At 40.1% G+C, this 14,088-nt stretch overlaps 1 protein-coding gene across 11 annotated transcripts in view; it reads left to right on the forward strand.

Annotated features, from left to right (window-relative positions):
- The window catches only part of IQGAP2 (IQ motif containing GTPase activating protein 2), a 123,255-nt gene that overhangs the window by 21,344 nt on the left and 87,823 nt on the right, over positions 1-14,088 (forward strand). For all 11 annotated transcript variants that reach the window (XM_085567361.1, XM_085567367.1, XM_085567363.1 and 8 more), the window contains exon 2: positions 243-342. In XM_085567361.1, coding sequence (XP_085423487.1) covers positions 243-342 — 100 coding nt within the window. The remainder of the gene's footprint in view (positions 1-242; positions 343-14,088) is intronic.

Consider the following 14,088-nt stretch of genomic DNA (forward strand, 5'->3'; position numbering starts at 1 on the left):
AATGGCCTCAGAGCAATACATGCTTGGTCTTGGAGAAGTGAAACTTGAGGAATTCTCTGTAGAAAGAACAGAAAGCCCTTGGTGACTTGGACATCTTTGTGCATACCATAAAAGGACTCCTTTAAAGAGAAGTGATAACTATTTTTATTTCCCTTCTTCAGCAATTCACCCAGGTTTTAAATAAAATTGTTCTAAAAATCACCTGGGCTCATGTATAACTTGATATGGGTTTCTGTTTGCAGCTATTGTGGATGATGAAAGGCTTTCTGCAGAGGAAATGGATGAGAGGAGGCGTCAGAATATTGCTTATGAGTATCTGTGCCACTTAGAAGAAGCAAAAAGGTGAGTAAATGAAAAGCATGTTTATTTCTGGCCTTTAAAGGCGGGCATTCAGGCCTGTTGTGTTCTTGAGTATCATAATTTTTGTTTCAACATCTTGAATTACTTGTATTAACTGAATACTGGAGTATCATAGCACTCAGCATGAGAAACTAATGCCCAATATGAAAAGTCTGCTCTGAAGAAAGATTTAGAAATAATCAAGACAGCATTCTGAAACTGGCTGTGGTGTCCATTTTCATTGAAAGTAGGGGCTAGATACAAAAACACAAGGTTGTAATTTTGTGAGTAGCTGAGTCAGGCTTATGTGACTTAACTGGGCAAATAATTTTGTCCCTGGCTCTGTGGCTGCACTCCCTTCTTGGTGCTAGTTCTTGTGGAGAGACTCGGGTTGCTAAGATGGCAGAAAATCACCTGGGCTCTTACAGGTTTAATGATTGATATCATCTCAGTGCTATAGTGGTAAGTGCAGGCAGGGCAATAAGATAAGAACTCTGCTCTTGCTTCAGTTCCTACTGGACAGCAACAGCATCTCTTGGAGCAACAAAGATGAAACACTGATTTGAAAGTGCACAGAGTTTTGATCCCCTTTGTGCAAATGTACTGTGCTATGTTCACTTCATTCTCAAAACAAATATTCAACAACATTTTCATAATTAGAGAGCAGGGAAACAGAGTACAATAGCCTTGTGCTTTTGAAGTAGCTTCAAGTGCTGCAAATATTATATATAAAAGCCTATTTTATATTCTGTCTGATCAGACTTTTTCAAAGATGCCTCTTATATTCATGCTATTGTTATTGGCACCACTGGTAGTGTCTTGCTTCTGCTCTGTGTTTTTTGATGATGATGTTTTTACTTAAAAACTGTATTTGGATGACTTTCCTGTGAATTTCTATTGAGAAAAGAAAACTTGAACTGTGATTAGTAGTGCAAGCTGTGAAACCTTTGTGGGAAGATGAAGCGTAGCATCTTTGCTATGGTTTAAACCAGTGTATTTTAGTCAGTAATTACTATTAAATTGTGCTCTGGGCCTTGAATCCAGGCGTTTCCCTCTCAATAGCTGCCAATGGTTTTGTCCTAGGGGCATTGTTAAAAAAATCAGTCATTCTTACTTCCTCTTCACTACATTGTTCCATTTGGTGTAGCAAATATTGCCTCCTTTGCTCTTTCTTCCTCTTTCTCCTGCAGTGGTTCTCTGTTTAGATATTTAAGATGGCAAGTGTCATCCTGCTACTCGGGAGGACTGACCTGCTCCACATGCTCCTGCCACCACTGTGCAGTTGCAAGAGATTGCCCTCGGTCAGATGAGTCAGCTTGCCGAGCTGGCTGTGTGAAGGGAATTCTTAGCTTTTTGTGTGGTTTAGTGAGCTGACTGGTCTGATCAAGGGGTCAGAGGAGAATCTGAGCAGGCAAGAGGAAGAGGATGGGGTGCAGCTGCACACTGGAGAGAGGGAAGGGAGCAGGTTTCACTTGTGGAGGTGTTAGATCAAGTCTACCATATCAGCAAACCTCAGTGAGTCAAGGTTTGATTTCACTCAAGTTTTTTCCTTGGTATGGTGCAACTCGCCTATCTGCTGTCCTATGGCATCTAGTCTCCAAATTCAACCTTTTCTCTTCTGCTGATATCATGACTAGTTTTTCTTCCTGGCTGTCTTCAACCTTCCCCTTTCCCAGGGCTGCTTGTCACTTTGAAATTGAGTCCTCTAGCTAACTTGAAGCAGCTCCCTTGATATTTCACAAGGAGATGTGAAATTATTTTTACAATTAATGACTTAAAATAGCATCTGCTATGAGTAACCTCCTCCCCTTCCTGGTATTTATTTTCATAGAGATTCTTGCCACTAGCAGTTCTCTAAATGAAACATTCTTTTAGCTCTGCAGTCCGTGATGGGACTTCATATCCAGTACAATTACTTCCAGGGTTGTTAGGTACCTGGAAGCTTTTCTGGGTCTCTGTTTGGAAAATCAGTATCTACTAGTACTGTTCAATGGTTATTACTTCATAAGGTGGGGATGCAGTGTAAGGAGCTTTGTACTTCCCTGACTAAGGAATTGGGCTGTGATGGATGGAGCTGCTGTGGCAGCACAATGCTGATGGATGTCCTCCTCTGCTTCAGTGCACTGGTCCCAGTGCTCAGTAGGAAGGGAGGGTGACCATGCAGGGTGTGGTGGGAACCCTGGGAGTGCTTTTGGGTAGACAGAGCTGTTGTGAGAAAAAAGGAGTGTGAGTGTGAGGGAATCCTCTCCCTTAACAGAGAACCACTGAAGTAATTTTGTTGTAGCATGGGACATTGCCCCAAGACACTCTTGGTACTGTGAAAACAACCCAGCAACAAACAGCTACAAAAAAGCTTGCAGAAACAAATAAAAATGCCTGTGTCTCATAGCTCTGTAGCCCCTTGCCCTGCTTTTCCAGGAGGTGACTAATGTTGTCCAGGGAAGCTGAGCTAGTGCCAGGCCCAGGCTTGGATGTCAAAGGTGCATTACCATGCTTTTTGCAGCACCAATCTGGAGAAATAAGAAACATGAGGAAGTCCTGTATTGCTTCTCACTGTGTGGTTATTCTCTCTGTGTGCTTGATTAGGGATGAAATTTGCTGATATGCAGTCCTTATCTGTACCTGCACACTTATATCATTTTCACTGTCACTACAGAGCCTGAACAAAACTGGGGACTCTGGAAAGCAACATAGAGAGCAACAGGGTGACAATTCAAATGAGACCAGCTGGAGAGGCTTGAGTGTAGGCTTCTTCCACAGCACATGGTGGGTCCTGCCCTTCAGCTGCACTGAGAGAGTGCTTTCACAGGAAACAATCCCAAGTGACAGGCATCTGCAACTTTTGCTGCTGCTGGATGGAGGGGTCCCAGTTAGGTGCTCCCCAGTGCAGCAGCAGCACCCACGGGATGTGCAGGCTCTCTTCCCCTGCTGCATGCTTGTGGCAGTGGGTCTGAGTCAGAGCAGGCAGGATGGTGCCTTCAGCCCCAGGTGCAGCAGCTGGTTGTGAAACCACCCAGAGCTCTGCCTGCTGCCTGCTTGCTCACAGCAGTACCTTCTTGGGTGAATCTGGGAGTTGGAACTGCCTTTATGGCATATTTAATCTGTCCTGAGTGCTTGGAGAGGACTTTTTAATATTCATAACACTGTGGATATCAATGACAATAAATAGACTGAATGAGTAAGTCAAGGTGAGTTTTTCCAATTGGCAGCTGCTGAAATGGCAGCAAATACTGTTTTAGATAATCAACTGTGTGCAAATATGATGTGCTTTTGTCCATATTGGGGAATAATAAATACTAAAATAAACAATAAATAGCAAAAGATCAGGCAGAACATGACTGGGACTATGTCAGGAGGCATATTTTGCTTCTCACCATGTTTGTAATGAAAACAGTATATTGTAGAAGCTCTACATTTTAAAATTCCAGAATTAATTAAATAGGCTAAGAATGTGTGCTTTCAGCTGTTTTTCAAATTACTGTTTTCATATTTACTTACAGTAGCCCAGCTTTAATAAAAACTTGGCTAAAGGTTCAACATGAAAAAAGAATCCTGTCATTGGTAGCTGATACTTCTGCCAATACCTTCTGAGCTAGCCACAGTATCTGTTACACCTATACAACATAGGAAATTGGTTTTTAAATGCATTGAGCAGGGTTGTAATATCTGCAGAGGTCAGTAAAGTTTGATAGGGTGTTATATTTGATATTGAGGAAAGAATCTTTTTTTTTTTTTGGTAGATTGCTGGGCCCCTTTCTGCCTGAGATTGCACATCTGATAAAATGAGGTTTTGGATGCTGGTATATATTGTTTGATTTATTACTTTTACCTTTAAGCAAAGTCTCTTGCATACTAAACAAAAAACCAAAAGGAGCAAAAAATTGATAGCATCTCATTTCCTTGAACTTCTGAGAAGAAAAAAACAAGAATATACAATTAGGAGTAGAGATTCAAGAAGTGTAGCTATGGATGAACTAATAGAAGCCCTCCAGATGTTGCCCTGATATCCAGTATAATTTGGAAAATCATACTAGTAAATAGAAAAGGTCTAAAGTGGGCATAAACAGCTGTATCACAAGCTCTCAAGTCTTGAATTATGTGAATTTAACAGGTGCATGCCCACATTTTTCCCAGCCCTAATATGGGAAAAGTAATATTGGCCACAGCATCCTCCTTTCCAAAGGAAATAAGCAGCACATCAAATTCTGGCTTGGGTTTGGTTTTTGCTGTTGCTTGTCTCTGCTGATGTGTAATTACTGCACTGTAAAGATAATACAGATTTCAAGGATTTAAATTGTGATTTAAACTTTGGCATACAAAGCAAATCAGATTTTTAGTAAATGTGTTGTGGCTGGCTAGGCTTATAATCATCCATAGTAAAGTAGATACTGTTTCTCTTGGCTTTTTAGAAATTATACCTTCTTATGATAAGATTGAATTTGAATCATGGAACTTCTCATTTTACTTGCCTTGACTCTCCCTGCATGAAATGGAATATACTTTGTTTCATAAAGCATATTCTGCAATTTCATAAACAGAGCTGCCAGAACATTTTTTTTTCTTGCTCAGCTGTTCAGTAAGGCAGTAACTTGTATAAAACACTGAAGTTTTAGCTTCAGTATTAAGACAATAATGATACAGCAAAAGAAAGCTATCCAGGAAATTTATTTTTGGGAAGTCTTTTTTTTATGCTGAATAAGTAAATTCTCATTATTTTGCAACTTCTTTTCAATAGAAAAACAAATTGTCCTGTTTTGTTTCCAAAACCTGCTTCTTCCATAATGTTGTTTTTTGTTTATTGGTTTGCAATGGCTAACTGTAGTATTGCTTGAAGATATGACAGTTGTGAACTGCTGAATAAAAATGTACCTACAGTCTAATTTACTTAAAAGGTCAAACCCTGAAGTGCTTCCTTTTGTTAAAGCCAAAAGTTTTGCAGTACCATAGCACAACAGAAAGCTCAATTGCCAGGCATGTGGGACCAGGGAGGGTGGCTAAGGAGGTCACTGTTTCTGGGGAAGGCACCAGAGTCCTACAAAGACTTGGTGTACTACAAGGGAAGTCTGCCAGGTTTCATGTTGCTCTTTCTTCAGGAATAAAATTATGGCAACCATTCAGCCTTGGCAGGTCATGAGTGAACTAATATTATTCAAATACTTTCAGACTACAGGAAATATTTAAAGACCTGTGCCCTTAGTAAATATAAAATATTGTAATCTAGCTATAAAACTACCTAATTTTAGGCAGAAAATATTAAAATATTTCTCAGTAACATGTTTCTTATGGGTTTGTCAGAAAATTAATTTGGGATTGGTAGTCTTACTACTGTATTGTAAATTTGAATTTTGTCTCCCCACCTCTGCCTTCCAAATAAAGTACTAGTGACTGTGGCTGGCAGCACCTCTGTGAAGGTCAAATGTTTGAAATTAGGGTGTGTCATGAGGTGAAATTCCTTGAGGAAACCTGTGTTAGCTGTGTTATACCTATTGCTGAAGTATCTTGGTCTACACAGAAGTACTGATCAACAAGTATACTTGCTGTTTCATGTCTTGGTCCTCAGCATGCTTACCTAGACTGCCAGAAAAAAAAAAAAAAAGCATTTTGTTTTGGAGAGTTATACAATTATGTGGATAAGCCAGAATTTTTGTATGCAAGTGTGATGTCAGTGGTATCAATCAATGCAATAATTGCTTGGATAGAGATATTTGCATATGAAGTCTTGATAGTGAGTTCTAAAGGCAAGAGAAACCTTTTGTGCTAGTTTCTATACAGGATGCATTGACCTCCTTACTGGCACGTTGAGGTAACTTGTAATGGGTCATTGCTCAGTGTGTATACTTGTGGAATAATGATGCTGAGCAATGATGGATGGTGACCTTTGTTTTTGTAGACTGAACCATGTGGCACTTGTCCCATAGCATGCCCTGGAGCTGACAGTATAGTTGCTTCAGAGCCTGTTAGTTCTCTTTCTCAAGGTTTTCCACCTTTCTTTTAGGCACTGCTGTCTTGTAAAAGGAATTTTAGGGGTTTTTTTGTTTGTTTTTTTTTTTAATGGAAGACTGACAAATTTGAAGCTAGTTCATGTTCTGCTGCCTGTGTATTGATGTTTGTAGGCTAAGTTTCACCAAGAGAGCACACAGCATTTTCATTTCTCCTTCACTTTCTTCTCTACATCTTGGATTATCTGTGGTGCAACTAGAAAGCTTCTTTGACTTTATATTCCACTCAGAAGTCTACCCAATTGTCAGGTCAAAACAGTGGCTTCATTCTGCACCCTGGGTGGCTCCTCGTTAACATTAAGCATGACCTGAGGTGGCCTCACCAAGGTATCAGTAGTGGCTGAGTTGTTACATTACCATGAGGAGCGCATGAAGGAGTAGGGATACTGGCAGGGGTGCTTGTACATCACCAACCCAAAACTACATATCTGGAAGGCTGCTAAAAGAAAGCTTGGGCTGAGATGTGTAGAGAGGAACAGAGCTCTGGGGATTAGAGATAGCAAAGGTGCTTGGGGTTTGCACCTTGCTTAAGAGTCATGTGAAGCTGCTGTTGGAAAGGAACTGTGACAGTACCCATGGGAAGGAAGGACATCTTTTGCTTAGTGTTGAAGGACTTCAGTGTTGCTCTTGACCTTTGGGTAAGTCCTTCTGCACTGTTTTGTATTTACCTGAGAGTAGCCAAGGCCTGTGCTTCCCTGTGTGTTAATGATGGAATGGTGACAGCATGTGTGGCAGTGCTTGTGTGCCTTGCCTGTGCCACTGTGATGGCTGCATGCCATGCTGCTGGAGCTGCTGACCAGAGAGTGCTGCATTCTCCCTGGCACATTTCTTGTTGGACTGTATCCCTACTGTAGTACTCAAAATGCTTTATGTCATCATTTGCCTATTTGCCTTGGACCAGAGGAGGAGATTACCTGGACTGAAGGAATTTGCTTCTTAACAGCCCCTTTGCAGAAGTGTACTTTTCACATGTTGAGATCGTTCTTTCTCAGTTTACCGTGTCCTGGAGAGCTGTTAATCTTTGGAAGAAGTATTTATTCAGGTTCCAGTAGAAAGTGTTGTGGAGAGGTATGAATAGCTCTTCATAGATCAGAAGAGATGGGTCAGCAGCTGTATGTGGTAACCTTTATAACACTACTGTGTACTGACCACTGATGCTAGTGAGCTGCCCACAGGTGTGTATGGGATCTTACTGAATATTGGATATGAGAAATGACTGTTCACAAGAAACATGCTGCTAGGGCAGGAAGCTTTTGCTATTACTTCATGGATGCTAGAAATCCACATCTCTATGATTTAACTACTGTTTTGAAACTTAAAGTCCTAAAATTGGTCCAATGAATGTTTAGATTTACAAAAAAGCCAGTGTGGTGCTGTATCCCCAGCTCTGGATGGAAAAAACAGCTCAAGGACTGGAGGGATCAGTGCTCACTGAATGTGCAGGCATGCCATTGCATCCAGCTTTTGCCTTCTAGATACTGCAAGCGAACACTTCATAGAATAAGACAATTTCTGAGGATTGTAGTCTGGGTTCTTTTGAAAATCACTCCTGTTGCAAATATCTCAACCGTTCGCTGTCAAGAAAAGGAGCACTCTGGCAGTTCGTATCTCACATTTAAGAATGCAGCAATGCTGGAAATTGCTTTGGCTTTGAACATTGCTGGCCACAGACCATGTGAATCCTGTGTTAGTAGATAGAGCTGTTGCACAACCAGTGTTCCCCATCATGAGATGAGTGGCGTTCCTCTGCAAGGGGTGTGGTTGCTTGTTAAAGCAATATGTGGTCAGATTTACAACTGGGCTGATTGGGCTGTGAAGCTGTGTGGCTCAACTGTGTGCACTGTATGGTGCTTTTGATTGCTGTTGGCCTCAATGATTCATATGCTTTTTAAAGATGCCTTTGTATTCACCTGTATTTAAATTCAAGGGTCTCTTAAGAGGTATAGTAGTGTCCCAGAGCAGATAAGAATCTATACAGACTTTGTAGGAGCTTGGACACTTCTCAGAGCACTTGATATTCTGGAACCACTGTCATTTGAGACTGGTAATGTGACAGCCTCCCATAATTTTTTTTTGCTATTTTTGTTGCTAGATTTAGATAGGCATGTGCAGACCTCTGTGTGTGGCTATGTAAGCCCCTCAGATTCTTTGCACCTCACTCAGATTAGGGAGACCTGTGAAAATGGCTTTGTTCATTGTTTCTGTTTTCCAGCTCTCCATTTTCTTTGAATTACTTATGCACTTTCTGTAATGCACAAGAAGACAGCGTAATCTCTTCAATCCCAGATTTAACACCAAAAGGGAGAAAGATTCTTTAAGCCAAACCATCCCCTGGAAAATTTAAGTGATGTATTTGTTTTTCAACTGAGCTGTGGCACTGACATGCATTCTTGAATCAGTACAACTTAAAGTAATTCAGTTGAATGTTTTATCTGAAACATAAGGGAAAAAATTTCTTGTCAAGATTTTTATTTTGCAGTTTTAAATCATATGAGCTCACTGGTGTCTCATATAAAGTGGTTGGTGCTATTAGATATCAATTCACAAACAGACAGACAAAAGATAAGCTGTGAAGTTACCTCTTTTGTGAAAAGAGAAATGGTAGTCCAAATATTGCTGTTATATGGTGCATGTGTTCAGAATTAGCCTTGTGTTAGGCACAAAAAAAGAGGTGAGATACTGATCGTCTGTTTCAGCAGTGGCAGCAGGACATGGCCTTAAACATTTAATGCACTCCACCGTTTCTACTGTACACTAGCACCATTCCTGACAATAAGGCCTGAAATTGGTTTCAGAAGCAGAGACTGAACTGTGAATGGGTTTTGAGCCTGACAAATTTGAGTCTGGGGGAAAGGGTCATTAATGAATACTCTCAAGTGAATGGAAGGGGCTGCTCTTGAGCTTTACGTGCTGGGATGTACACTTCATACAGCTTCTAGTGTCTATAAATGCTACGACACCTCCACGATCTGCAAGTGTAGCAGCTCTTCTAGCTTAAAAGGGAGAGCATCTTACAGGGCTTTTTTTTTTATCATTTTAATTGAATTGGTAAGTTTTGACAAGTGAGTTGTCCTGTGGCATTGAGTGTAGATTTATTCTGGTAGGATGATGGCTAATGGCATGTATAATTTTCCAGCTGTCCAGTGGACAAACAGCTTGACTGTCCTGGGATGAGAGTCCATGGATTGGTAATTGTGAAAATGTGCAATTCCTGTAAGGCAGGAGTACACTGCTCACTTTTCCAGAGAGCAAACATGAGAGACTCTGTTCTCATCCTGTCTTTTATTGCTCCTGCATGGGCTATTGGTGTTGTATTCACCTGACAAGAGAAGTGATAAAGCTAGTCTGACAACTCAAGTCCTCTGTCAACTATAGCATGTTAAATATTCTTAAAACTTGTTTGCCATCAAAGCAGGTGGATGAATTTTAAAATTTGATGCCATAAGAGTGTTAGAGGAACTCTTTTAACAGATGAAATTGACTTAAACTCAATTATTTTCATTACAGCTGTCATATGTTCTCTAAGTCTCCTTATTGTAGGTCCAAAGGCAGAATTAGTCCACTGAGACAATAAAATACCCACAGGAATTCCTGCAGGCATGCATATCCCACTGCACAGAAATTGCCCTACAGTGTTGCAGCTATGCTCAGGTCACTCATGTGGTTTTTTTGACAGTGCATAGAATAAAAGAAGCTGTGGGAGCAAGGAAAGACAGGGAAATAGCTCACTGGAAATGTGCAAAAACCCCAGATAGGAGGCTTAGCATGGGAAGAATTTGTGGCAGACCACTGCAGGCAGGTTATGGACCCTGGCTGCTGTTCCTGGGATGTGAGGCTGGGTGGGGATCTGGAGGATGCTGCAGCATGCCAGTCACATTTGCCCATAGGGCAGCCTGTCACTGGCCTTGGAGAAAGGCTCAAGGCATCAACTGCATCGTAAGTTACACTCTGTGGAAGGACTATCTTTAAAGCTTGGCTGTCAAACAGGCTGCTCTAAAATGGGCAAAAATCAAATATCTGTTTACACATTGTGCCAAACTCTTTTTCTCTATTAAAGAAACAAAGCAGTGAAACGATGTCACATCAGTAGATGTTAAAAGCTGGTATGTATTTCTTTCCTGACAGTTTCCACATTGCAGATTGCATCCCCTCCCTTGCAGTGATCCAAGGAAAGCACAGTGTGCTTTATTCAAGTACATCTGCATTAGCCTGATGTACAGACCCGGTCATATGGGATTTACTTTGCAGCGTGTCTGGGAGAGTGCCAGGCCTTGGTCTGGCAATCTCTTTGCTGGAACAGAGTTCAATGGAATTCGTGACTGAAGTTGGGTTTTAGGGCTTCCCATTTTTCTGCTTAACATCTACAGAATAGGGAAGTGTTGACTTGATCCACCCAGTAACTTTTGAGGCACACTATCTTCAACTTTTTGTTTTAAAAAACAAAAATCAAAATTCCACTTAATGTTGAACATAAGCTATTGGCAGAGGGGAAAAATCATGGTTTGCTTTTTTTTTTTCTCTGAAGTACTGACATTGAAGGAGATATGTTTGCTGATTTTTGAATTTTTAATAGTATGCTTTTACAGTATTTTCAAATCCTTTGTTCATGTCTCTTTTCCATTTTTTTTTCTTTCCATGAGACCCCTGATCTAACTTTGTGATTACTATAATACTTAATACTGGGATGTCTACTGTCTATTTTGGGGAGAGCTTACACTTTACTTGAAGTCTTGGTGAAGTATTGAAAGGTATTAACATTTATTCTTTTTTCTGTGTGTATAAAGCTTTCTGTCTTGACAGAGAGAGATCTTGATCTGTCTTTCCTAAGTAAATATAGCTCTGTTGTGATTCCAATTTCAACATTTTCTTCACTTCCTCAGGGTCAAAGTCATATCACATGATGGTTAGTAGCACATACTGTTTTTCTAATTGAGAAGCAATAGGAGAGAATAGAATTTATCCCAGAAGTGTTACTTATTTGTGAGCTTATTCACTTACACTCTGTTGAGGAGTATAGGGAGACTTCTTATTATTTTTGTAGCATCTTCTGTTTCTTTAGTGTTGACAAACAATATAAGTAAGAAAAATCGTGTCTGCTTAAGTTTTCAGTGCCTGAAACTTGCAGGGAGTAACTCATTTGCTGTGGTGGTTACTGGCTGAGATTGCAGTGGTATTTTCAATGTCAACAGCAATTATTTTGCTTCTTGGGAAATCATAGAATCATAGAGTACCCTGAGTTGGAAGGGACCCACAAGGAACATGGAAGTCCAACTCCTGCCCCAGCACAGGATGATCCCAAAAATCACACCATGTGCCTAAGAGTGTCATTCAAATACTTCTTGAGCTCTGTCAGGCTTGGTGTTGTGGCCAATATCCTGGGGAGCCTCTTCAAGTACCCAACCTTTTAATTATAAAAATGATGATGATGATAGCAGTAGTGATGATGATAACAATAATGATGATAGCAATAATGACCATAATAAATTTTAAAAACCCTCATTAAACTGCATTTTCAGACCTTTGTAGAAGTGTCTAATGAAAGTTTGAATTTTGCATTACAGTGCAAAAAAAAAAAAAAAAGACTAGGAAAGCAGGGGTAAGTGGAGGATTTAACAAGATTGACCTTTAATAACCCAAGATGGCAAGGAAGAGGTGATAGACTGCAGCTGCTGAATTGAGACCTCTGAAATCTGTCAAGGGCTCCTTATGTACTGAATATTCCCTGGGGTCAGCAAAACTATTATTTGTATTTGTTCTGCTTTCAGCAAAGGAAGTAAAAAGTCTGTATCTGTATTCTGCCAATCTGTAATTGGCAAAAGATTATACTTCATGCATTTTTTTTGTTTGGATTCATCCTTTGTGCAGAAAGAATTTGATCTGTTCATGTCTGAGCACTTTCACCTTCTTGTGGTTTGTCTTTAGATTTCAAAACCAAGGACTGAACTCTGCCATTGCTTTACAGGCCTCCTAAAAGCCTTGATACCTACACTGCAGAATTTTCAGCAATCCAATAATTTCCAGCAAGTTCAAAGAGAAAACATGCATGCAGTGCTTCTGATTTACATCAGTGTCGAGATTCTGTGTTTCAAAAGCGACTGTCTCAGGGCAGAGTTCACAAGGCTCTATAGTTATTATGCTTCTGTACTGTATGAACTGGGTGTCACCAGAGGAATTGTCTCTTCTCTGAAGATCCTGCTTAGCTGGTACTTTGATAACATGATTGGATTAATAATTAATGCTGAATGTGCTGTGTGGCCTTTCATGTGATGCAAGATGTGAATAAGCAGGTGACTGTAATGAAAAATTTCCTCCAATCTACAAAAGGCTTATGGTTCATCACCAACCAAAAGGGCATAATAAGAAATTTGTAGAATGTTTTGATTTTATCTGAGTCTTTTTCTCATGTTTACAGGAATGGCAAGGATTGGGACTGAGAGGGAGTGTGAAGTTCATTTAGGATTTTTCAAGAATAAGCAAATTCCTTTTAACACTTTTCTCCCTGTCTCCCACACGCCTCCCCCCCCCCCCAACAACTGGTGGAAATAAAACTAAAATGGATTTCTTGCCTTTCAGAAAGGTAGTCCACCAAAATAGTCCTTTTTTTTTTTTTTTAAAGAAAGTGAAGAATCTGACAGAATAAGGTGAAAGAAAGAGGTTTTGTAAAATGAAATGTTTGTGCTTTTCCCATGCATGGAAAACAGTCCATTGTTTTTTTGGAAAAAAAAGTGCTCTTGGCTGATGTCTGTGCTGAAAAGGCACTGAAGGAATTACTTGCTCTTCTTTTTCAGGTGCTCCACTTCTCAGATTCATTTAAAGAAGCAAGTGTACAAAGCCCCTGACTTTTCTTTGTGGTCACTTTCTCTTAGCCATTTGTTTCAGGTCAGATAATTGTGCTGGTATATGTAGTGCTGGGACAGAGTAAGGAGGGCAGCCTGGGTTTGCTTGAGCATCTGTAGTGGATGAAGCAGGTACAGAAGAATAATCTGCAGCTGGGGTTTTCCTCCTGCTACAGGAGAGAAAACTCTAAATTTCTCATGACTGGCAGAGCAAGGATTAGGGGAAAGTGTGTGCAGATTTGTTACCTGAACTAGGTCTAAAAACATTTGATGTGAAGCATTCGGTTTTTTGAATGTTGCTGTTAAAATAAGAATGTGTGTAGTCTAAAACGGGATATATTACCTCAAGGCAGTGAATCCTTTCACATGGCTGCCTACTAGTAAAAATTCTGTTTGGCAAGCATGAGAGCGTGGAAGTAAAACAAGAAAACTGCTTTGTTTAGAAGTACAGCTTTGGTAATGCCTGATAAAGCACTTTCTAAAATAACAGTTGTTAGTGCTTTTGCACAATACTGCTTTCATCGAATTTTGACATTTAAACATTGAAATACTATAGAGTTAGTGTTTGCAGAATGTTTTCATGATGACCATATTACTCCAAGGAGTCTTATCAAGGAGCCAAAAAACTGAATAACCTCAGGCATCTTTTCTCTTGCTGCATCATCTGTTGGAAAGTTTCTCTCAAGGCACACATTCAGAAATCATGATGAAGTACCCTGACATAATATGTCCTTAATGAGTTTAAAGTACAATTCTGCCTTGAATAGAGGTCATGTTTTAAAGGTCAAAAGTGCTTGTGCTGGTGATAAAAATGATCCTTTTTCATAATTCATTTGTGTTAGCTATGCTGGCTTATGGTGCTATCAGTGAACTGTACAGGATTTTCCTAGAGGTAAGACTTCTAACTACAATTT

Source organism: Lonchura striata, chromosome Z (genome assembly GCF_050655825.1).
Source record: "Lonchura striata isolate lonStrDom1 chromosome Z, ASM5065582v1, whole genome shotgun sequence".
In the NCBI taxonomy this organism is placed as follows: domain Eukaryota; kingdom Metazoa; phylum Chordata; class Aves; order Passeriformes; family Estrildidae; genus Lonchura; species Lonchura striata.